The following is a 27553-nucleotide window of genomic DNA, read 5'->3' on the forward strand; positions in this document are numbered from 1 at the left end:
AGCATGAAATCCTGCCATTGGTACATGCATGGACCTTGAGGACATTATGCTAAGTGAAATAAGTAAGTCAGAAAAAGAGAAATACTGCATGATTTCCCTTGTATGTGGAATCTTAAAAAAGTCAACCTCATAGAAACAGAGAGTAGAATGCTGATTTCCTGGGGCTGGAGGGTGGGAAATTGGGAGATGTTGGTCAAAGGATACAAACTTCCAGTTGTAAGATGATTGAGTTCTGGGGATCTAATACATGGTATGGTATTCTTAACAGTACTATATTATATACTTAAAGGTTTCTAAGAGAGTAGATCTTAACTGTTCTCACCACAAAAAAATAAATTTATAATTATGTGAGGTGATGGAGGTGTTAAATAACCTTACTGTGAGGATAATTTCCCAACATACACAGGTATCAATCATCACATTGTACACCTTTAATTTATATGATGTTATATTTCAATTATATCTCGTTAAAGCTAGAAAAAAATGAAAATTCATTCTAATAGTATTTATCATCAATATGGCACACATATGTCACAATGGAGAGCCAACAAAAAAAAGATTAAATTCAATTTATGTAAAATACATACAGATTTAGATACTTTGTTTTTTATCAACATGTAGCAGAGATTTCTCAGAAAAATAAATGTCCTTATCTTATAAATACATCAAATTTGAAAATTAGGTTCTATGAAACTTCTGCCTTTGGACACGCGGGTTGACAGTGAGTGAGACGGAGATGGCTGCTCTTTCTATTCTCTCTGAACACATTCTTGTTTGCGTTCTTAAACACAGTGACTTAGGTTCTCTCTCTCAAATTATGAAAAGTAGAAATGTTAAAAAATACAACACAAGAATAAGAAGAAAGACCTAATTTTCAGGTGACTGGGGAGAGAAAAACAAAAATATTTGAAGAATACTTTGCACTTTTAAGGTAACAAGTGGGAAAATATTATGTTTCTTGAGTTTCACTGGGTGTTTCTAGCTTGCAAAGTAATTGCATCTCAAATATAAACACAGTAAAGATGGGCTAATCAGAACTTGTAAATAAATAATAATCCTCCTAATAACATAAGTTCTCAGTGTAAAGGAGTGAGCAGATGCACTGTTTAAAATTAAACCCTTGTGTCCGTCATGAGCTTGATTTCTGAAAATTATAATTTTACTTGATCATCTAATACGTTATGTTGTTTTTGTTATAAAAATCACAGATTCAGAGTGTAAGTCAAAATAATATTATTAATTTGTGCTGCTTTAAATCTCACCATTAAACAACTCAACATCCTCTCAATAAATTTGTTTCAGACTAATCAGAGTACTTGTACTAAAACTGCATGTAAAAATGGCTTTCCTAATAGACAATTTATATCTTCATTGTAAGAAAAGCCAGTTAATCTTTTTACCACTGGACTTAAAACAAACAAACAAAATTACATAGTAAAATAAATGAGTTCTTTTGAAATCTATGGTCCAAATCTCGGCATTCAAACACTGTGTTAAACGATGACATGCTGTTTATTTAGTATTTTATAATAAAAGCTTTCCGTACAAAATGTCCTATCACAGATTGCAGACTTTCTCTATGGCTTACATGATTTCTAAATTAGTCTGAGTATCAAAATTTATCATTCTTGTATGTTTGGATTCCTCTCATAATCACCAGAAGAGAACACATTCTGTGTGAAATATGAGATAACATCTAATACAGTTTTGTTACTAATATTAAAGAACATTCGGGTGAGAATCGTTCAGTCCTCTGTAATACTTCTGGTTAATACTAAAATCCCTACAAATCAACATTGACAGAGTTACACTATTCTTACGTTAAGTTTTACTTTTGGTGCGAGAATAAATCTGATGTTCTGGGAAATCATATTATTGATGCTGCCAATAATGCTTTCAATCTTCAAAAACTTTATGTAGTTTTACAAGTGTTAGCACTTACTAAAATTGTCCCAAAAAGTGTAACTTATATGTAATTTCTCATACACAATAAATATTTTAGCTTATATTAATGCACCATTATCTTCTTATAATTTTCCGTCATAAGTAAAAAAGTCTATCAGCAAATGCAGATTCTAGAGACTACTAAACTATGATTTTTCTCTCAAGCACTTTATTTAAGTTTTCCTCCTGCGTCACCTATGTTGACAATAAGTTTTTGCAATACAGTGTCTAGTAAAATGGGCAAAGTCAAATATCATCTTAAATTTATTTTCATAAAAAATCCTTTCATTGGGGCCAGCCCCGAGGCCCAGCGGTTAAGTTCCTGCGCTCTGCTGCAGGCGGCCCAGTGTTTCCTCAGTTCGAATCCTGGGCGCCAACATGGCACCCCTCATCTAGCCACGCTGAGGCAGTCTCCCACGTGCCACAACTAGAAGGACCCACAACTAAGAATATACAACTATGTACCAGGGGCCTTTGGGGAGAAAAAGGAAAAAAATAAAATCTTTAAAAAAAAATCCTTTTGCAAAAGACAGCTTTAAAGATTCAGAAGCTAGCTAGAAAGCAAAGCTAATTTTCAATGTGCATTTATGAAAAAGTCTCTCAAGGGTATTATAGGCAAATAATATTACCTATCAATGCAATAATAGAAGCCAGAATTATTATATTAAATATTATATTTGTGTTTTTATTATTGGAGAAAGCAAACTGAGAATTTACTGATTAAAATACGATTCTAGGAGAATAATTTTTTGTAAACTTTTGTTCACTTAACAGGATAGATACAAGTTGATTTCAGATCTTTTGACTGTAAGGATCTTTTGACTGTAAGTGCCCAATCATACTGGCTCTTTGCATCCCCAAACAACATGGCCATCTCTGGTCAAGCTGTGGTGTCTCAGAGACACTCGCTGGCCTTTGGATCCCTCAGCAAGCCAGAGGAGGCTTTTCCCACTCTCTGGTTTACATTCCCTGCTAATTCACTTTCAAGGATCTAATCAATTTAAAATTTTAAGAATTGCCATCAGCTGAGCAATTCTAATTACAGGAACTTGGCTTAAAGTGGAATAATAGAAGTTAAGGGTAAGGCAATTCAAGCTGCACTTACCTGTCCTGGGTTATTTTTACTTCCTTTTGTATAATCCTCAGGGTCGTGTTGCGTTGTCATAGGTGTTCTAAAGTAGGGCTATCAGATCTCCAGCTTACTCAGGACAGTCCTGCTTCAGCCCGATTTTTTTCCGGCATCTTGTTCTGGAAGCATTAGTCCCTGATTTTCTATATTTTAAAGTATTATTAGTAGGCTCATTACAATAAGCCAGAGTGAATTTGGTAGAGATCTACATTGTACTTGCAGCTTCTTTCAGGGAGTGTGAGAAACTGTGTGAGACTTATGGGCAGTACAGAAAGTTCTCCTTTAAGACATAGTGAAATCTGAACGAGGGTAGTGATAAACCTGGCACCGTATGATACAACAAAGTTAAGATAAGAAACGGATTCAGTGATTCTCCAACTCTCAGCTGCACCATCATTGTATGAATGAGCTCTCCATGGATGTATGATTTTGTTTCTGAAGCTCTAATTGGTTTTATCAGCTCCATTTTTTTTTCTTTTTTTGCTCCGGGAACCAACATTATATTCTCTCAGTTGTATCATTGTATTGCTGTCGTTGTATCATCAGCCTTGCCCTCTATTAGTGCAAGTCCTCCAGATGCTCTTCTTCACCAAAATTGTCTTGACCGTTCTTGGTCCTTTGCATTTCCATACATATTTTATAATGATCTTTTCAACTTATTAATACAATTTTCTAGGATTTTGATTTGGATAGCATTTACACTGTGAACCTGTTTGTTGATGTTTCTAAGTACATAGTCATCTAATTCATAAACCCAGTATTTTCGTCCACATTTTTCTGTCATTCATTTCTCTTTAGTTTCTTTGGAGAGGTCTTCAATAATTTTTGTTTATATACTCTTGGATATTTTATTTCTTATCATATATATTACATTTAATTAAAATATTTTATAAATATGTATTCCTGGTATAAAAAGGATTTTTGTACATTTTTTGTGTTCCCGTGACCTTACTAATTTAATATTTGATATTTTTCTGTATACTATTTTATGTGTATAGTGTTTGATTTCCTAACAAAAATGTTCTTACCTATGAATAGTTGTTACAGTTTTATTTTTTATTCTCCAATGTCTATCTCCTATCTATCATCATCATCTATTTATCATTTAATTACATGTACATGTTATTGTCTCATTGCATTGTCTAGAAGGTTCAGTACAATGTTGAAAAAACAGCAGTGAAAGTAAAAGTTTTTGCTTTTTAACTATTTCAGATGGAAAAATTTTAACTTTTCACAATTAAATAGGATTGCTTTCAATAAAAGTGCCCTTTATCAGATTTAGAAAGTTGCCTTATAGTCCTAATTTTCTGAGTTAAGTTGAATATTTTCAGATGTATTTTATATATCTAATGAAAATTTCTTTTTTCCATTTTTCTCCTTTATTCTATTAATGCCACTAATTATATTGGTTCATTTTCTAATGTTTAAACAACCTTGAACTTTTGTGATGAACCCAACTGGTGACATTCTATTATAACTTTATATTGATCAATTGAATTGTCAGTTTATTTGTGTGTAATAATGCTTGAACATTTTTTAGAATCCTAGCTAGGTTCCCTTTCAATGGCTATCTAGATTATTTCTCTTAGGAATTTATATAGAATTCATTAGATATATATATATTGAATCACATATAATATACATTATATATATATATATCCCAGTCTTGTAAATATTATATATCCCAAATCTTTACTTGTGATTTAGGTTTAAACATTCAAAATGCATTTTTCTAGAGACATACAAATTTAAAAATAGGTCCATAAGTATGCTGACATGGACCTGTATAAACTGTGTTGTTATGTGGAATAGTGCCCATAATATTTTAGAATGCAACTTCAATTCATAGCGATGCCTGGGATGTTGTTAGGAAATGGGATGACCAGGAGACTGGAGCCACATTGCTCATAAACCTGTTCAGAGTGATTCTAACAATAAATAATGATCGTGACGTAATAAACAGTACTTACGTAAGCCTCAAAAGCCTGCTGTACTTGAAAAGAGCATTGCTGTGGTATTCATTTTGCTTCAAACACGAGTAATTCATTTCTGATATTACTGACATATAAAGGAAGGATTACATATGTTTGTATAAGAATGAGTGTAGAAATTAAGCATTTATTTTCTCAAACACCAAATATCTGTTTACCTATATTTAACCAGTAATATAAGGAAGGGGGAACTGTGAAACAATTATTAATTATCTGCATTGAAAGACACATTATTGGCCTCATAGTAATTTTCTCAATTTTGTGTGTATTCTGTAACTAATTCCTAACTACATGTGAATATATAGATCGATTCCCTTACAAATGACAAATCCTCATGGAAAACATAATCATATAAAATATTATCAAATGTTTTTATATTTCTTGACTGCTTTCATTATTTATTTTTATTATTTGTTTATGTTACTTGACTATTTCTTGAAGATTTCTACAATATTTGAGTTGCTGACTAGGAAAATATATAGACTTACTTCTCTCTGTTGACTTTTTTAGAAAAATCTTTTAGAAAATACCTACGATGTTTTAAAGTTACTTCCGTACTTAATGAATTCTGATGTCAAAACTAAAACAGTGAAAAAGAAAGCCAGAAACAACTAAAGAAAATAAAACAAAATCAGATCATTAGAGTGATATAAGAATTGAAACTTGCTGAGGTCCTTCTAAATTTTATAGGCAATATTTACGAATCATGAGTAAGAATCGAAAGCAAAAACATGCAATGAATTTTTAGAAATTCAGTTGCATTTTTTTCATCTTAATTGTTTTAAATTTCTTTCTTCCATGGTAACTTATAGTAGGATACATCCATGCACGTGTACACACATGCACACACATACACAAATATCAAGTGAATCCCTGAGTAGTCACTGATGGCTCGTTATCAAGCGCTGGGTGCCACTGAAGTGTCATAGAATTATCCCAATTCTATAGGTTTTCTACTTTCAGTTTAAAAAGTGCCATGAGTTTTACCACAGAGAATAATAAATATTTCTCCAGAAAGTAAACTCTGTAACAAATTCAAGAGAAAGTTATACAGAATATTTATAATATGTTGTTTTTTATCCACTAAGTTTCCTAAGAGTTTGACTTTTTGGATTTTCCACACATTCTGAGAAATTATTTTATATGACTCATTAATATATTACACTAAGTTTTCCATTTAGTGGAGAGCAAGGGACTGAGATATTAGGACATTGAAGAGGTAGGTTTGGTTAGAAGTTAAAATGTGCTTTAGAAAAACTGAACTGGGAGAAACAACCTGACTCCATAACTTGTGTTTGTATAAATGAAGTGCAGGGCGATCTGTGCGTCAGTGCATTGCCTTCATCTTTCTAGGTCTTATTTGTATAGTACTAGGTTAGGAAGGCTTAAGTCTCAATACTGAGAATTTCTTTTGGTCAACAACTAACCACACCATGATTTTCACTATCATTCCTGAAGCTAAATAGAGGTAGTCTAGTTCTGTAAACCAGGGATGGGAAACCCTTATGGAAAGAAATAAAATGGAAACATACTGAGGAAATTCAGGAGGAGTAAATGGATGTGTACACAGAAGGGTAGTTAAAAGAGTAAGTCTTGTCCAATACAAACTGAATTGCTCATTCCTAAGAAGACTTTTGTTGAAATAACTCCTCATAATTACTACAGGAATGTATTCATTATTCACTTATTTATTATTTTACTGAGATATAGTTGACACATAACACTGTAAGTTTAAGGTATACAATATGTTTATTTGATACTCTGATATATTGCAATATGATTACCACTGTAGCATTAGCAAGCATCTTCCATCACGTCATATAATTATCAATTCTTTTTTTTGGTGAGAACATTTAAGATTTAGTCTCAGCAACTTTGAAGTATATGATGAAGTGTTGCTTTACTCTAATCACTATATTGTGCATTAGGCTCCAGAACTTATTCATCCTCTAACTACAAGTCTGGGCCCAATTCCCCACTCCCAACCCCTAGTACCCAGCCATCTACTGTGTTTCTGGGAGTTCAGTGTTTTTAGATTCCACACGTAAAGTGGTATCATACAGTATTTGTCTTTCTCTCTCTGACCTAATCTTACTTAGCATAATGCCCTTAAGGTCCACCTATATTGTCACAAATGGCAGGAATGTATTTTAAAACACCTGAAATTAAGGTGTCTACTTCTTGAATGGTTGTACAGTATAAAACAAGTGTTAAATAACTAACAAAATACTAAAACAAAACAGCAAATATTACGTACGATTGAGGGCCACGGTAAAAGTTTCAACAATTTTGTTACTGAAGAATAGAAGGGTTTCCTATCAGAGTGTCTCAGTTTATAAAATTAGATTGTAATGAAAAATTTCATGATGCTAGTTGTAAAGAAAATCACATAGACTATTTGATTTTGTGCATTCATTTTGCCATCTTATTGACACAGAAAATAGTGTTTTAATAAATGTGGATTAATAATGAGGCCCATAATGCTAGATTCTATAAAGATAATTAAAAAGCTTATTACTTTTAAAGAAAACATATATATTTTTTTGGAGGGGGGAGGAAGAATGGACCTGAGCTAACACATATTGCCAATCTTCCTCTTTTTGCTTGAGGAAGAGTGGCCCTGAACTAACATCTGTGCCAATCTTTCTCTATTTTGTATATGGGATGCTACCACAGCATGGCTAGATGAGCGATGTATAGGTCTGCACCTGGGATCTGAACCTGCGAACCCAGGCCACCGAAGTGGAACGCATGAACTTAACCACTACACCACTGGGATGGCCCCGAGAAATATTTTTAAGTTGAGCATTAATTTTAAATGTACAAATACTTATTTTCCATGATTTATATTGTTACTGAATTGTAATGAAACTGTTTACCTTATAAATCTCTGGTAGATTTTGCTTCGCACTCTTTTGTAAAAAAATTCTTCAAACAAGTAGGTATTTTATAGGAGGGACTTAAATGGGCAAAATAATTATGCCTATTCTAAACTTCATACTATTTTAAGCTCATTTAAATAATATTTATTTATATTTTATCAAGATTTTACTATTTTTGGAAGCATGGATAACAATATGATTTTTGAAGAAAAGTGGTTTCAATTAACGTTTGATTCCTCCGCTAGTAAATACACCTTTTTCAAATCCTGAATTACACATTGTAATGGATTGTTTAATAGTTGCATTTAATTATGTCATAGATCTACATGTTTAAAATTCTACATTGTATATGGTAATTAAGAGCTATTTTGCATGAGGTTACATTCTCTGGTCTATGCAGACAGATGTCAGTTTTATAATTCAGAAGAAGGAGGCAGTCTTTCACTGCATGTTATCACCTTGCTTGCTAAGGAAACAGTGCTTTATAAAACTGAACTCATTGTACACTTAGACCACGGTCTTCATTTGCTATAAATATTTCTTTTCCTTTCAGGAACGTTAGTCATCCAGGTAACAGCAAGTGATGCTGATGATCCTTCGAGTGGCAATAATGCTCGTCTCCTGTACAGTTTACTACGAGGCCAACCCTATTTCTCCATTGAACCAACAACAGGTATTTTTTGAATGAAACAAAGTGAAATTCAGCATGATTCTAAGTACGCAAATGTCAGAGCAAAAGTTCTCAGCTTACAAACATGTTGTATAGTAGACCTGATGCTACATAAATAAATAAATGGGCTGTAATTTTAAACATTTAATTGTTTTTCATCTCGTAGCTGATTTTTCTAAGGTTGAAAGACTGGATTTTCCATATTCATACTACAAATGATTCGTGTAAGGAGTAGAAAACATATGTAAGGATTCTTACAAATCAATGAGAAAGACAGGCAATCCAATTTAAAAATACGAGGAAAAGACATTTATAAGCAATTGAAAAAAGTTGATATGCAAAAAGCCTGCAAGAATATAAAATGCTCAACCTCATTAGTCAGCATGGAAATGCAAACGAAAACCACCATGAGATCCACCTGCATACCCAACCAGAATGACTGAGATTAAGCATGAATTTATGTCTAGGTGTAAAAACTTGTATGAGGCATTCACTTTCAAAAAATGTAGTTCTGTATTTTATATATTTTTTAGTTAGATGAAAATAATATTTGAATTTTCTAAGCTTGCTTCCCCAATTTCCATTAAGCAATTGAATACTTTATAAAGTAAATAGGACAGGAAAATTTCTCCCTTCTTTTAAATATGTCTATTGAATCCATGAGAATTATAGGAAACTAACTCATTTAAGAAATATTGATTGCCACATTCCAAACAAAGATTAAGACCATATGAGTCCTGCCTTTAAGAGCCTATAGTCTCTAAAGATGGGAAAAAAACCCACATAAGTTCATAACTAAAACAACTGAGAATGTGGCAAGTGTCAAAAGAAGTAAAAGTCTATGGTTATTAGTAAGAGGTAAATTCTTATTTCCAATGTGGTGACATGAAAATCTTAAATGAAATAAAGCATTGTTGGACATTTAAACATTTCTTATTGATTTATTCATTTAGCAAATATTAAATACCTCAGCCTTTCTCAATCAGGGTTTATTGAAATCCTGATTGAAATCATATGAAAAATATGACTTAAGTCACTGTATTCTTAATTCTCCCAAGGCTTGTACTTAGCTTCTATTATTCTGGATGCACAGGACGAAAGTTATTTTAACATATGCAGGGGATGCCTTAAGACATTAAGTTTTAATTCCCTCATGCAGTCTTGGTTGAGAAGGGTTGAAAATGTAACAGGCATTGTACAACACACTGTGTTTACAGCAGTACCAAATCGCAACATTAAAAAAATAATAACAAAAACAAAAAACCCAGCATGGACTCTTCTTTCTCGTAACTTAGAAGTAGATATTATACATGTGACTATTAATGAACACATCCATTCAGTTTGTGAATATTATGAAGTGAAACAAATAAGGTCCAGTAGGAGAAAGATAGTGAGACCTACTTTATATTGTGTGGTCAAGGCAGAATATACTGAAACCAGAAGTCAGACCAAGGTGAAGAGAGAGTGAAAGGCATTCCAGGTTATGAGAAGAATGTATGGGAAATTCCTGAGATGGGACAGCGTTGAAGCTCTTACACTAACTAGAGGCCAGTGTGGAAAAGTATCCAGGAGGAGAGTAGAAGTGGGGTATCTGAGGAATAGACATGTGCTGGGTCACACTGGACCTTCTTGACCATTTTAAGCACTGTCTTTTCCCCTAACCCTCACTGACTTTTTAAATATATTGAGCAAGTTAGTGAAAGCCATAAATTGCATTGATGGAGCAGAGGTGGAGTGGGCAGCAAGACAAACGAGAGCCAGAACATTGAAGTGCTAAGTTTTCTGGTGTGTAAGAGGATCTAGGAATATATATCCTTTGTTCAGTCGGAAGGTGAGAAGAAAGGTTGAAAATAGAGCAAAGTAAATTGAAGCCCCCATATATGGGGAGCGCAGGTCTCTATGCTCCAGTCGCTCACTGTTTGAGTAATCTCTACACCTTTGATATATCATTCCGAAAGCCCTATGAGTATTCTCCTTTATTAATATGAAACACAATTCCCTCTAGAGGCACACGTGGGGAGATACCAGCAGCATCTGTTTAATATATTCAATGATTTCCATACTGATTCATATAACAAATTATACTTGTGAAACACTCTAGTCCACAATTAAAATCCCGTCACAATGTGGTCCAATTTTTTTTCAATGATAATTAATTTTTTACTAAATAATTTTATAAAAAGTGCACATTACAATAATTATCATGGTCTACCTTGAGTTTGAATATCTGTGTATGTATTTATCTCTTTTGGTAGATTATGAATAACTGCATCAGAAACCAATCCTTCTTCACCTATCATGACTTAAAATAGACTAACATTACAGGACACAGTATTTTTTTGCATAAATTTGGCATTATAATTTACACATTTACCTATAATAAACAAACTTCTTCAAAGTTTATGGGAAAAGTCAATTTTAGCACACTTATGTTAGAGAAGATAGCAGAAAACTGGTTGAGGTAAAAATAAGACACTGCTCTTCTCAACCTCTCAATTATCTTGACACAGTATTGTATTCAAGGTCTACCAGCATGCTTAGTATGGTGGTGACCACACTAAACTCTAGGCAGAGCTGGTGTTTAATTTATTATTGGTATATTTTTTCTCCAGAGCCATGTCTTGCACATTGTAGTGGTTCCAAATGTGTTAAAAGAATGATTATATGGTTGTATTCTTAAAAATTAACTAGGAAGATGTCATGGTTAATAATGAAATAATAATTGGAGTTTTATTACATTTTTAAAGGAGTCATAAGAATATCTTCTAAAATGGATAGAGAACTGCAGGATGAGTACTGGGTAATTATTCAAGCCAAAGACATGCTTGGTCTGCCTGGAGCACTGTCTGGAACGACGAGTGTATTAATTAAACTTTCTGATGTTAATGACAATAAACCCATATTTAAAGAAAGTAAGTAGAAAGCATCTTGAATGTTTATTATAATGTAACTATAAGTATGTTGAATAGATGCAGATGATAGAGTTCACATTCTAAAAGCACTGCAACAGCACTAAGATTATGTAAAATAAATTTGTTAATTATTCTAAGGTGTGATTAGTTCCATTACTGTAGAAAGTCAAATATAAGGGAAAGAGTAATGTGTTATTTTTCAATTGTTTTTATAACAAACTACCACAAACTTATATCTTAAAACAAATGTATTATCTTGAAGTCTGGTACGACGCCCGCAGGCTGAGGTCAAGCAGGGTGTCTGCAGGCCTGCCTCCCTCTCTGTGGGCTCCAGGGCAGAATCCAGTTCCTGGGATTTGGGTGCTGGCAGAATTCAGTTCTTCGTGTTTGTAGGATTAGGTCTCTGTTTCCTTGATGGCTGTCAACTGGGGGACACGGTTAGCTCCTGCAAGCCTCTTTCTGCTTCCTGTAGACAGCCCGCACATCTCAGAAGCAGCCAAGGGGGTCAAATGCTTCTCTCACTGCCATCTCTCTGGCCCACACTTTTGCCTCTTCTCCCACTTTTAAGGACAAATGTGATTAGATTGGGCCCACTTGGAGAAACCGAAACAATCTCCACATCTCAAGGTCGGCTGATTAGCAATCTTAATTCCCTCTGCAACCTTCATTCCCTTTTGCCACTTTAGGTAACCTATTCATGAGTTCTGGAGTATTGGGACATAATTATCTTTGGGAATTTATTCTTTTACCTACTATAAATACCAATTTAAAATGACTATTTTATTTTTTATGTTTGTAGCAAGAATAGGCCACACCTGCTCTGACAATTTAAGTAATAAATACAGGTTAATCACATAGTGTGCTTCAGGAGGAATTTCTTAGGAAATTCCTAGGAAGAATTTCTTTTCTAAGGAGTTTCTTTTTCAGGGGATTCTGTCTTAGCTACAGAAATACATTTATAAGCATTCCCAGAAATCAGGAGGAATTATGATGATAGGAGGAAAATTTGATAAGCGTGGAGCAAAGAAAGTAGATCAAACACACGCCTGCACGCACACGCACAGACACATGCACACTCCTAAATGATGCAGACACTATTCAATTCAGCCAATTTGTGCCATGCCCAGGGTTATCAGATCTTCTGATTTTTCAAGAAATATTAAAATCTGGATTTTTATTTCTATGCTATCATCCAATTTAAATTATGTTAATTTAAAAATGTGGCCACTGTTTTTTTAAATAAAAATTGTATATATTTAGGGTATACAGCATGGTGTTTTGATATACATATACATAGTGAAATTATTACTGTAGTCAAACTAGTTAGCATATCCATCTCCTCACATAGTTACATTGTGCGTGTGTGTGGGTGATGAGAGCACCTGAGATCTACTCTCTTAGCAAATTTCCATTATATTATTCAGTATTATTAACTTTAGTCATCATGCTGTACATTAGATTTCTAAAACTTATACATTCTACATAATTGCAGCTTTGTACCCTTTGAACAACATCTCATTTCTTTGTGTGTCAATAAAACAGCTCCTCTTTGGATGGAATTTAGGCTATGAGGAAATGGTGTGTGATCTTCATCTCCATGTTATGCAATATACTGTGTATATGACTATCTCTACAACATAAATATGTCCTAAATGCAAGAAGATAGTGTAATTAAATCTGATATACCCAGAACTTTTTAAAATGATTTACATATAATATATAGAGAAAAATGGTGGCTGAATTCATTGAATAAATCTAGTCTATGTTTTATTTAGATGAAAGTGAAATAGCAAGTTGAAGATTCTAGAAGGCAGGAGAACTCTCAAGGAAGCTCGTTGAGACAAAATGTCCTCAAAACTCCTGCTGCCTTTTTTAGTTTCTTTTGACTTTTCTCAACTTTATATATAAACTAGAACATTTAAAGTAGTTTTTAAAAATTCTTTCAGAATCCTCATGAAAGATGATACTATTAATAACTTCAGTCAAATCTCAGTGTGGGTGAACATGATTCTAGACCATAAAGTTACCTCAAAATGTTTTCTCTATTCCCTTCTCACACCATAATCATGTGAAAATGTATTGACCATTCTTCCCAAACAGAAATATGCTGGCTCCTTACTGTTGTTCAACCTACTTTCCCTTATTGAAAGGTCCTTGCCCTCCTCTCAATCTGAATACTCAATACACATGTCCTCTGTTGTGCACATTCCCTGACCTCTCAGTCAGGGCATCGCTCAAACAACCCCTCCCTCTCCCTTGTGTCACGAATTTTCCTCTCTGCTGGTTCACTACTATTAGCATTCAAACATGTTGTTGGTGTTTTTCATCTTAAAAACAAACAAAAAAAATAAACACATTTCTTAACTTCACTTCCACATCCAGCTAATCATACTTCATTTTCTTTTCTTTCCTGTTAGAGAAAAAATTCTGAAAACTGTTATCAACACTCGATGTCCTTGGTTACTGTCCTTATACTCTGGAACCCACTCCAATCAGGATTCATCCATACTACTTGACGAGACTGATCCGGTCTATTTTATGCAATTTAGTCCACTCAGTTCTCAATCCTAATATAGTTTGATTTCTCAGCAGGATTTGACAGTGATCACTCCCTCTTTGAAACTCTCAACGGGCCACTTTCATCTGCTTTTTCTTCTGTCTCACTGGTCACTTATTTCAGTCTCCTTCGCTTCTCATTGGAGTATTTCTGGTATCAAATCTTGGGTCTCGTCTTTCTTCCTTCTACACTAACTCAGTATTCTTGTTTAGCCACGTGACTTTAAATACCCACTCTGTACTGACAACTTCCAAATACATATCTCCTGTCTGAATCTCTCCCATGACCTCCACACATGCATATTCAGCTCTCTTCTCAATATCTTCATTTGTATTCTCACATACATTTAAAACTTAAAATGCACTGAGTTCCTAATCTCACCTGCCCATCTGAACCTCCTTTTCCTACAGACTTTCCCATCTCAGGCATTAACAAATCCAGGCTTCATATTGTTCAGGGCAAAATCTCACCCATTCAGTTCAAATTCAATTCAGTTTAAATGATACAACTCAGCCTACACTGGGACAAATCCAGGTCAATTCTAATTTTTAATTTTTAATTCTAATGTATACATAATTGACAGTCAATTCTGCACAATTCCTGCTAGTTCCTGATTTTTGATATTCTGTGAGCAAACACACATACCCTTCCTGATAATAGAAAATCATTTTGTTTGAAGATTTTGAAGTCACCTTTCCCTCTGTTCTTTCTCTTGTATCCAAAAGTCAACCCTCTCCAGATCCTGTTGGCTCTGCCTTTAAAAATATCCATAATCTGAACATTTCTCACCAACTCCATTCTACCACCTTGGATCATGCCACCCTCTTCACGTGCCTCGATTGTTGCACTAGGCTCTTGTCTGGTCTATCACCTTCCACCGTTATTTTCCTTTAGTCTATTTCCAACACAGTTTTAGTGATCTTTTTAAAATACAGGTCAGATCATATCTCTTAAATGTCTTACTATCTCACTAAGATAAAAAGTCAAAGGCCTTAGCATAACACACATGGTCCTAAATGTTTTGCCATCACCAGTCCTATCCCATTACCTCTCGGCCCCCATGTTCTAGCGTTCCCACCTTTGCTCATTGACAAGCCAACACCGGCAATTGACCTACTCTGTTTCAGAACACTCCTGACACTCTGGCATTGTGGATTTTTTGCCTGCTCTTTCTTCTTCCTGAAATTCTATTTCCTTAGATATGCATTCCGTTAGTTCATTTCTTATACAAAAGTCACATCCACAAGAAAGACTTTTTTGATCACCTTATTGAAAATTTTACCACCACCACGCTGTCTGAGTACTCATCAGTGTCGTATTAATTGTTTGCCTCATCCTCAAGAACATAAGCTAGCCCAGGCAGCAGTTTTCTGCCTACTGTTTCTTGTGATGCCACAGCCCCTAGACAGGACCTTGTAAAGCATTGGTATTCAAAAAACAATCTTTGAAAGTACGGAAAATAGCACAAACGAAGTGCTGATTTAGCGAAGTGTGTACACAGCATCTGCTTTCAGGTTTAGGGTAGTGACATTGTTTTTTCCGGATTAATTTGTTGACAATTTTTAATTTTGGCAATCAAATAAAGAATTCTTTTAATTTTGCCACAATGAAAGAAACACTGCAGCACAGTTATACTGTTACTTCCTGAAAACCATTAAATATTGGCAACTTTTTAGTATTTCTCCACTTAAAAAAAAAAAAGCAAAATCTCACAAGGCAATCTGTGAAGTGACTTGCTATATGCTTCTAAGGAAATTAAGAATCCTTTTAAAGAGAAATTATGTTATATGTGCTCTTTTTTTAATTCTAAGAAGTTTCATTCTTTAAAATATTAACATATATGGTTATTTCCTACATTTTAGCATAAATTACAAGTAATATCATATGAATGGCTAGTTCTGTATCAGTTTTATGCATATTACTTCTGAAAAATAAGGAAGAAAAGCCCACTTTGTATTTCTATCTGGGTATTTCAATTTTCAAATGACCAAAACAATGGGGTCATCTAACTTCCACATAGTTCTTTCACCAACTATTGTGGATCCAGCTTTCTTTTCCATTTCCATTACGGCTAATGCAATCCAGGCTCAGAATTTCAAAGTCAAACTATTATTCTTAGAGCTCAACTATATGCTTTCAGTGTCTCTCATCTTTAATTCAAACTTACTTTTATTGGTAACTTTAGATAGAGAATGCTTGAGTGAAATTGAAAAACTCTTTTCATCAAATTTAATTTGGGATGGTTGAAGGATACAATAAAAAATAAATCCATGAATATTGAGAAGGTATGGACATGAATAGATATTTGAAAATAATATGGACTGGTGATAGGACTCCCTAAGAGATATTTGAGAGACAATGATAGATGTTCAAATAGGATATTAAGGAAATGTTCAGATTGCAAAAGTAGAGGGAGAAAGTACACACACATACTCTCTCTCTCTCTCTCTCTCTCAATATACATACATAGAGAGATTTAGAACAAATAATTTGTGTATAGGGTAGGTATGGGTTTTCCTACAGTCCATAAATAAAGGGTTTTATAAGTGAGAGTTTCTTGTGTCAATTATTTATGCACAAAATCTTGAATTTTGTTTTTAAAGGTTTGTATCGCTTGACTGTCTCTGAGTCTGCACCCACTGGGACTTCCATAGGGAAAATCATGGCATATGATAATGACATAGGAGAGAATGCAGAAATGGATTACAGCATTGAAGAAGATGATTCTCAAACATTTGACATCATTACTAATAATGAGACCCAAGAAGGAATAGTTATATTAAAAAAGGTAGATGTATTAAAATTATTTGCTTTGGCAGAAAAATCAAATCAGAAATACACACAATTATTTTGTGTAGCCAGTTAGTTTTTGTTTCATTAAGTAATTGAAATAAGAACCTGTGATTTACAGTTTAGGGAGTAAAGGAGTTTAGAAATGACAGTTAGTTATTACAGAGTTTCTTGAATTATATGTAGAATGGTTTTTTTAAAAAAAGATTTTCAAATAGAGGACAAACTTTTTGAAAAGATCTTAAGTAATGGATAATTAATTCTCAATTCCGTAAGATATTTATCCTCAGAAAAGTATAATTTTAATCCTAAACAAAAAAATATAGTTATTATCCCCAAACATTTTATAATAGATATAAATAACAAAATACCCATAGGGGTTTACTATGCCACTGCTTAATGATACTATCAAAGGGATCCAAGTCCATAAAAAGTCAAACCTCACGGAACAGCACATGAGATAATTTAACAACTGAGACATTCTTTTTCTAAGTAATTCCTCGGGTTACTGAAGCCATTTCTTCTGTGCACACTGTGTTTCTTTGTAGAAAGTGGATTTTGAGCACCAGAACCACTACGGTATTAGAGCAAAAGTTAAAAACCGCCATGTTGATGAGAAGCTCATGAAATATCACGCTGAAGCCTCCACTACTTTCATTAAGGTTCAGGTGGAAGATGATGACGAACCTCCTGTTTTTCTCTTCCCGTATTACATATTTGAAATCTTTGAAGGAAGCCCGCACGGGTCGTTTGTAGGCGTGGTCTCTGCCACAGATCCAGATCAGAGGAACTCTCCTATTGGGTATGTCTGGGGGCCAGCTTTGCAGTAATAAATAAGTCAACACAGATTAGCTTAAAAATAAAATTTCATACAAATGTAACAAGGATATATCTATATTTCTCTATATGGTACATATCAAATTTGCAACAATTTAAACAGGTCCAAATAGGGGGCCTCACTATTGGTTAAGATGCAGTGAAATAGGCAATTGTAAACGTGCAACAATCACCAACTAAAGTTCGATGCAATCAGCTCTCTATCAATTGAGGTAAGGAGGTGAGGGAAAAGAAACCCTTGATTATGCCAAGTCAGAGCAGAAACAAAGCTGATCAAAGTGTGGTTCACTTAATACTATTTAATTAAAATGATGTCCAAAAATTGAGAAAGCTTTTTACAAGATGCCACTTAAAGGAGTAAAAATGAGATAATTTCAATTGGTTAGAAATAGATTTCTTTGTTACAATTCAGCAATATTTGCCGTCTATTAAACTAGTCTGTTATAGTCAGGTACTGTGTTTTCTTTTTTCCCCCGATATTTGAATTGTAGGTCTGGTTAGACATAAAAACAAAACAGATTTCATGTTTCCTTCCACTACCTTCCTTTGTTCATGTATTCTCCACATTTCACAGTCCAGAGAATTACACAAACTTGTATGTATTCATGAAGACGCTGGCTAATGCTTTGCGCTTTGGAGGGACTACTGGTACAAAGAAGGAGCTGCTTTAAATTCACTTTTCCACTGTAATTCCTAACCAGAAGACGATGCCTTATAATATGTAGATATGGTTCCTGTTTAGTAATAGTAATTTTAGTAATAAATATAAGTATATATATATGTAGCATATACATATGATTATAACCCAGTAAGTCAATTGTTTAGATTTTTAAAGTGGTATATCTATTAACCTGTTTATTGTTCTTCTGAGAATACTAAAGAATACATAATTTTAAAAAATTATTTAATGATTAAGCTGTTCATTGTATTATCATTTATGATAGTAAAATATTGGAAACAATTTAAATATCTAATCTTAGTGGTATATATAAGGCAATTAATGATGAATGCTTTACAACAATCATTAGAAACATAGACAAAAACATGTCGTGATTTTAAAAGATAATAGAAAATTATTAGAGTCATATGTTTACAAAGTAAAAATATTACATATATATGAGACAAATAAGTGACCTTCACCCAAATATAAGCAGAGGTTATGTGTTTTATAGTGTCACTATTGGTGGTTGCTTACATTATTTTCTACTAAAAATATTTTAACTTACAATTTTCACCTTTATACTAAAATTACTTTTAAAAGTAGTTTATGAGTGCCTATCAAAAGAATATCTTTCAATGCCTTTTATGGATATTCTTTAATTTAGAAGTGCCTTTTAAATAAGATTCTGTTTCATAGATTAGGATCACGGATTTTTTTTCTGTGTGGTATAATTTGATTAAGTGTTCAAACTATATGATGAAAACCAAATTAAATGTATATGAAAATAGCCACTTGAACACATTTCAGGTTTCCTTTTTTTTTATTTTGGAAGCAAAAAATATTGGAAAATATTTGAAATCACAATGCTAAATCAGGGAGCCATCTCACGTCCAAGTGGTTAAGTTCGCATGCTCTGCTTCAGCAGGCCAGGGTTTTGCCAGTTTGGATCCTGGGTGCAGACATGGCACTGCTCATAGGCCATGTTGAGGCAGTGTCCCTCAGAGGGACATACAGCTAGAATATACAACTATGTGCTGGGGGGCTTTGGAGAGAAGAAGAAGAAGAAAAAAGGGATGATTGGCAACAGGTGTTAGCTCAGGTGCCAATCTTAAAACCAAAAAAGCTAAATCAAAATGCTCTTCCTTAATACTCACTCCATGATAAGGCATGTGGAAACCAAAGGAAATGATAGGACATTGTATTATGCCCTCCGGGATGTCGCATTATTTCAGAGGAAAGACATTAACACATAGTAAACAAAGTAGGTTATACCTAATTCAATTAACTCATGTTACTTAGCTTTTCCTTCTGAGTAAGAATCACCTGATGTTTCTGTGAAGCCTGGGGCTCTCCAGTAAGTCTTTGGCGAGATAAATAAACTGATTTAACAAAATATTTTTGTCATTGTCAAGGACAGAAAAGCTTAAGAAATAAGATATGCCTTGATATGAATGATAATAATAAGCTATATGGTAAATGTTTAAGAAAAATCAAGGGGCAAGTGCACAGGAAGAAAGCAATATTTAGACCTGAAAGTGAGATGAGACAACTGTTTTAAGGAGCCTAGTGTGCTAGGAATTAGAGCCCAGAAATTGTCTATAATAAAGATTCCATTATAAAATTATGAGAGACTTCATAAGGAATTTCTCTTAAGATTTTCATTTTATCCCCAACATTATGTATTACTGTATTTTTGAGGTTCTAGATATAGGGAATATATACTTTTACTTCTACTGTGCATGATTCATTCTTTGGACATTATTGAAGCTTCCTTTTGAACTGAGCCTATAGTCAAACTTTGAAATATTTTGTAAATATGAGAAAAATGATGTATTCATTTCTGTTAGAAAAAGCAGAGCAAGTTAAATCAAAAGCAAGTGGAAAAAAAGGAAATAAAAAACTTTAAAGCAGAAGCAGTGAAATTGTAAACAATAGAGACATGCAATGAAACCAAAAGCTGATTCTTTCAAAAGAACAGTAAAATTGATCAATCTCTAATAAGACAACTAAGTGGGGAAAAAAAGAGAGAATAGATAAAAATTACCATTATCAGAAATGAAAGAAGGCTCATAACTTTTGATTCTATAGACATTAAACATTATAGGGAAATGCTATGAACAACTCTGTGCCCATGAATTACGACCGATTCCTTGAAAGAGAGAAACTGTCAACATTCACGTGAAGAGATAAATAGTCTTAGTAATCAGGTACGTGAGAAACAGCCAAGCTTGTGAGCAGGAAATAGCCTTGTGGGAAGTTCAAGAATGACAAGGAGGGAGCCCCAACTGGTGACACCCTCAACATTAGCTCTACTAGCAAGGGCTGCATACAAGACCAGAGCACCTGGCAGCCACAGTGACACCCGTGAACCCAGTGCCCCTGGCAGCAGTGCTTCCAGGACCCCCTGGTAACCTGGGAGCAGCAGCACAGGTAGCACATGAGACAACGGCACTCAAAAGTCTGTGGAGAGTCCATAGAGAGACAGTGGGGAAACATGAGACTCAGGTGACCCCAGAAGCAGCAGAAGAGCTCGCAGCCTGGTGACCCCAGTGGTGACACGTGTGATTGCAGTGATGTCTTAAGCAGCAAGGCTCCAGCAACCTCAGAGGCACAAGCAGCACAAGGAAGGTATTGATGACACCACTGGCAGAGGCAGTGGAGGGTGAAAAGTGCAGGCTCTCAAATACAACCAGAAGCAGCTCAGAATCAAAGCAACTGAAGCCTTACTCAAATAAAAAAGGTGTTTACTCCTACAAATGTGCTGGCAGAGGATCACCTCACCAAGCACAATGAAGAACTACAGTAACATGGTAGGACAGAAAGAGAATGACAACTCTCCAGCAACCGAACTTGAAGTAACAGAAGACTGAGATCTAACTGACAGAGAATTGAAAATAGCTGTCATAAAGAAACTAAACAAGTTACAAGAAAACTCTGAAAGATAGTTCAATGAACTCAGGAATAAAATTAATTACCCGAAGGAGTACTTCACTAAACAGATTGAAACTATGGGGAAAAACAATAGAAATTCTGGAGATGAAGAATACAATCAATGAGATGAAAACTAAAGTAGAAAACATTGTTAATAAAGCAGACCATGAGGAAGAGAGAATTAGCAAGCTTGAAGATAGATATCTAGAAATGATTCAGGTGGAAGAGAAGAGAGAACTAAAATTTTTTAAAAATGAAGAAATTCTACAAGAAATATCTGTAGATATCTAAATATCAATTAGGAAAACCAACATAAGGATAATTCGTATCCCAGAAGGAGAAAAGAAGGAGAAGGGAGCACAGAGCTGATTCAAAGAAATAATATCTGAGACTGCCCCAAACCTGGGAAAGGAAGTTGGTATACAAATACATGAAGATAATAGAACTCCTAATTATCTCAATGCCAAAAGGTTTTCTCCAAGGCACGCTATATTAAAACTGCCAAAAGTCAATGGCAAATGAAAGATATTAGGGTCAGCAAGAGAGAAGAAAATAACTTACAAAGGAACCTCCCTCAGGCTATCAGCAGATTTCTCAGCAGAAACTCTACAGGCTAGGAGAGAGTGTAATAATATATTCAAAATGTTTAAAGGCAAAAACTATCCACCAAGAATACTCTACCTTCAGATATGAAGGAGAAATAAAGGCTTTCCAGGACAAATAAAAGCTAAAGGAGTTCATCATCACTAGACCTGCCTTCCAAGAAATGTTGAAAGGAGCCCTCATACCTGAAACAAAAAGTCAAAGGTTTACAAAGCTTTGAGCAAGGTGATAAATAGACAGACAGAATTAGAAAATTGCAACTCCATATCAGAATAGGTTAGTAAACACTTAATTATAGCATAAAGGCTAAAGAGAAAGAAAGTATCAAAAATAACTATAAGAACTTCAATTTCGTAACAAACTCACAACACATAAAAGAATAATTTGTGACAACAACAACATAGAAGGAGAAGCAGAAAAAGATGGAACCTACATAGGCTAATGAAGATGAGATATTATCAGCAGAAAAAATACTATGTCATCTATGAGATCTTTTATATAAACCTCATGGTAACCACAGAACAAAAATCAGAACAGAGTCACAAAACATAAATAAAGAGGAAACTGAGAAAAAACATCACAGAAAACCACACAACTGAAATAGCAACGAGAAAGAAACGATACAAAGAAAAAGAAACAATAGAAACATAGAAAAACCAGAAAACAAAAGATAAAATGGCAGCAGTAAGCTTCACATATCAATAATCACTCTAAATATAAATGGATTGAATTCACCAATAAAAATGCAGAGTGGCTAGATTGATTGAAAAACAAAACTCAACAGTATGCTGCCTTTAGGAGACCTATCTCCGCTCTAAAGACAGAATGAAGGGATGGAAGATAATACACCAAGCAAATGGCAACCGAAAGAAAACAAGAATACTCATACTTATATCAGACAAAATAGACTTCAATCCAAAAAGATAACAAGAGACAAAGATGGGCATTCTATAATGACAAAAGGAACATTCTACAAAGGATACATAATGCTTATTAATACATATACACCTAGCATAGGAGCACCAAAGTATATAAAGCCACTATTAACAGACCAAAAGGCAGAAATTGACAGCAACTCAATAATAGTAAGGGACTTTAACAAACCACTTACATCAATGGATAGATCATCCAGACAGAAAGTCTACAAGGAAACATTAGCCTTAAATGAAATGATAGACCAGGTGGAACTGATGGCTATATAGAGAACATTTTATCCAAAAGTAGCAGAATATACATTGTTCTAAAGTGCATATTGAACATTCTCAAAGATAGGCCATATGCTGGGAAACAAAATAAGCCTCAATAAATTTAAGAAGATTGAAATCATATCAAGCATCTTTTTTCCAACTGCAATGGTATAACTAGAACTCAATTACAGGAAGAAAACTGGAAAAGTCACAAATATGTGGAGACTAAACAACATACATACTACAGAACACCTATTGGATCAATGAAGAAATCAAAGGAGAAATCAAAAACTACCTGGAGACAAGTGAAAACGAAAACACAAAATGCCAAACATTATGGGATGCAGTAAAAGCAGTACTAAGAGGGAAGTATATAGTAATACAGGCCTACCTCAAGAAACAAGAAAAATCTCAAATAAACAAGCTTACACTACAACTAAAAGAACTAGAAAAAGAAGAACAAATGAAGCCCAAAGTCAGTAGAAGGAAGAAAATGATAAAAATCAGAGTGGAAATAAGTGAAATAAAGACTAAAAAGATAATAGAAAGGATTAACAGAACTAAGAGCTGGTTCTTGGAAAAGATAAAATTGACAAACCCTTAGCTAGACTCACTAAGAAAAAGAGTGAGAAGGCTCAAATAAATAAAATTAGAAGTTAAAGAGGAGAAATTACAACAGATACCACAGAAACACAAAGGACTATAAAAGGATTATAAGGGAATACTGTGAAAAATTATAGGCAAACAAATTGGATAACATTGAAATGCATAAATTCTTAGAATCATGCAACCTCCCAGATATTCATATAGAGAATCTTAGTAAAACACTCAGAACTAGAGATTGAAACAGTAATAAAAATTTCCCATAAAACAAGAGTCCAGGACGAGACAGCTTCTCTGGTGAATTCTACCAAGCACTCAAAGCAGATTTAATAGCTAGCATTCTCAACCTCTTCCAAAGAATTGAAGAGAATGAGATGCTTCCTAACTCATTGTACGAGGCCAATATTACCCAGCTACCAAACCCAGTCAAGGACAACACAAAATAGGAAAATAACAGGCCAATATCGCTGATGAACATAGATGCAAAAATCCTCATGAAAATATTAGCAAATCACATACAACAATACATTAAAAGGATCATGCACTATGATCAAGTGAGATTTATTCCGGTGATGCAGGGATGGTTCAACATCTGCAAAACTATCAATGTGATACTCTACATTAACAAAATGAAGACTAAAAGTCACATGATCATCTCAATAGATGCGGAGAAGGTTTTTAATAAGATTCAACATCCATTTATGAAAAAAACTCTAAATAAAATGGATAGAGAAGGAGAGTACCTCAACATAATAAAGGCTATACATGACAAGCCCACAGCTAACATCATATTCAACAGAAAAACTGAAAGCTATTCCTCAAAGAACAGAAACAAGACAAGGATGCCCACTCTTGCTCCTTTTAATCAAAATAGTATTGGAAGTCCTAGCCAGAGAAATTAGGCAAGAAAAAGAGATAAAAGTCATCCAGATTGGAAAGGAAGAAGTAAAACTGTCACTATTTGTGGATGACATGATTCTATGTATAGAAAACTCTAAAGAACGCACCAAAAAACTATTAGAAATAATTAACAAATACACTAAAGTTGTAGGGTACAAAATACACACATAAAAATTGGTTAAATTTCTATACACTAACAACAAAGCAGAAAGAGAAATCAAGAATACAATCCCACTTACAATTGCAACAAAAAGAATAAATACCTAGGAATAAATTTAACCAATGAGGTGAAAGGTCTATACACTGAAATCTATAAGAAATTATTAAAAGAAATTGAAGAAGACATTAATAAATTGTAAGTTATTCTGTGCTCATGAATTGGAAGAATAAACATCATTAAAATGTCCGTATTACCTAACTCAATCTACAGATTCAATGCAGCCCAATCAGAATCCCAATGACATTTCTAACAGAAATAGAAGAATCCTAAAATTTATACGGAACAACAAAAGACTTCTAATAGCAAAAGCAATCCTTAGAAAAAAGAACAAAGCTGGAAGTATCACACTCCTTAATTTCAAAATATACTACAAAGCTATGATAATCAAAACAGCATGGTACTAGCAGAAAAACAGACACATACATCAATGGAACAAAATTGAGAGTCCAAAAATAAATCCACACATCTACGGACTCCTAATTTTCAACAAAAGAAACAAGGACATACAATGGAGAAAGGAAATTCTCTAAAATAAATGGTGTTGGGAAAACTGGACAGCCAGATGCAAAAAAGTGAAAGTAGACCATTATCTTATACCATTCACAAAAATTAACTCAAAATGGATTAAATACTTGAATGTAAGACTTGAAACCATAAAACTCACAGAAGAAAACATAGGCAGTTTGCTCTTTGACATCAGTCTTACTAGTATCTTTTCAAATATCATATCTCTTCAGGCAAAGGAAACAAAGGAAAAAACAAACAGGACTAGATCAAACAAAAAGCTTTTGTACGACAAAGGAAACCATCAGTAAAATGAAAAGACAACCCACCAACTGGAAGATATTATTTGTAAACCATCTATCCAATAAGGAGTCAATATCCAAAATATATAAAGAACTCATACAACAAAAAGTGAACAACCTGATCAAGAAATGGGTGGAGAATATGAACAGACATTTTTACAAAGAAGATATACAGATGGCTTACAGATGCATGAAAAGACGTTCAATGTCACTAATTATTAAGAAAATGCAAATCAAAACTACAATGAGATATCACCTCATACCCATCAGAAAGGCTATTATTAAAAATAAAAGAAATAACATGTGTTGGAGAGGATTTGCAGAAAAGGGAACTCTCATTCACTGCTGGTAGGAATGTGAATTGGTGTAGCAACTATGAAAAGCAGTATGGAAGTTTCTCAAAAGATTAAAAATAGAACTGCCATATGATTCAACTATTCCACTTCTGGGTATTTATCCAAAAAGCATGAAAACAGTAATTCAAAAAGATATATGCAGCCCTATGTTTATTGCAGCAATATTCACAATGGCCAAGACTTAGAAACAACCCAAGTGTCCAAGAAACAATGGATGAATGGATAAAGAAGATGTGGTGTATATATATAAATATATATTATACATTATATATTATACATGTATATACATATATATGTATATATACAGTATATATGTATAATACATTATGGGTATATATATATAATGGAATACTACTCAGCCATAAAAAGGACAAAATCATGCCATGTGTAACAACATGGATGGACCTTGTGAGTATTATGCTAAGTGAAATAAGTCAGATGGAGAAAGACAATTACTAAATGACTTCATTCATCTGTGGAAGATAAACAAACAAGCACATAGATGTGGAGAACAGATTGGTGGGTACCAGAGGGAAGGGGGTGAGGGGAGGGCGAAACAGGTAAAAGGGCACATATGTATGGCAATGGATGGAAACTAGACTTTTGGTGGTGAACAGGATGCAGCCTTTATAGAAGTCAAAGTATAATAATTTATACCTGAAATTTACATAATGTTATAAAACAATATGACCTCAATTAAAAAAAAAAAAGAATGACAAGGATGCCTTTCACCTGTGGAAGAAACTGTCTTTAAATGTCTTTCATCTCCGTAGAAGGGAGCACTTAAAAATCTTTGAAAGACCTGATGGAACAGTACCCTACTTGGAAACATCTAGCTTTTGTATATGAGCTTGGCTTTTCTGTGTCTCAGTTTCTTCTTCTGTGAAGTGGAAATAGACGTTCTGGAGGCAGGAGAGGATTAAGACAAGATGTAGAGGCATCTTGGGGAGGCAAGCACGGAAGCATCATTTGTTTATGTCATTCCGGCAGGAGCGGTCAGCAATGAGAATACATTACACAGTCATATTTTATACATTCAGCATTTTTAGAGCCATGAAGAGTTCCAATATAAAGGAATTTTGATATGAACCAAAGATTAATCTTCTAAACATCAAAATTTCACATTTTAAGCTCAAGCTCTTTCTACAATGTATCGCACACATCTTTCCTGTCTTAAATGATGTGTATTGCCTATTATTTAAAATGTTACTGATGATTCAAGGTCATAATTAAAAAAAACACTTTTATTTGGAAATAGTCTCAAGCTTTTGATGGTTTTCTTTGGAATGGTGTATTATAGAAACAGGATAGTATAGATGTTTAATGCAAAATATTAACTGTTAAACTACTGTTTCAACAAATCTCTTAAGCAGGAAATGTGACCACTTATGGATATGTAAATAAATTACTAGAAAGGCTTAAAAATGAGTAGAGTAAAAGCTGAATTCCTCTACAGCTTAATTCTCTGTAATTTCTGTTTTAAGTCTCCCCTGAACACCAAGCCACAAATCAGTGTGATATTTTTAGAGACCTGTCAATTCAAGATTAAATATTCTCATCTTTCTCTGCATAAT

At 33.9% G+C, this 27553-nt stretch overlaps 1 protein-coding gene across 5 annotated transcripts in view; it reads left to right on the plus strand.

Moving 5' to 3' along the window:
* CDH19 (cadherin 19) overlaps positions 1–27553 on the plus strand; it is a 104295-nt gene that overhangs the window by 37941 nt on the left and 38801 nt on the right. For all 5 annotated transcript variants that reach the window (XR_011504368.1, XM_044774848.2, XM_014827974.3 and 2 more), the window contains exons 5-8: positions 8500–8619; positions 11364–11528; positions 16689–16873; positions 17424–17677. Coding sequence is in view for 4 of the 5 variants with exons in the window: in XM_044774848.2 (XP_044630783.1) it covers positions 8500–8619; positions 11364–11528; positions 16689–16873; positions 17424–17677 (724 nt within the window). In the remaining variant the exon portion in view is untranslated. The remainder of the gene's footprint in view (positions 1–8499; positions 8620–11363; positions 11529–16688; positions 16874–17423; positions 17678–27553) is intronic.

Source organism: Equus asinus, chromosome 7, assembly GCF_041296235.1.
Source record: "Equus asinus isolate D_3611 breed Donkey chromosome 7, EquAss-T2T_v2, whole genome shotgun sequence".
NCBI classification, from domain to species: domain Eukaryota; kingdom Metazoa; phylum Chordata; class Mammalia; order Perissodactyla; family Equidae; genus Equus; species Equus asinus.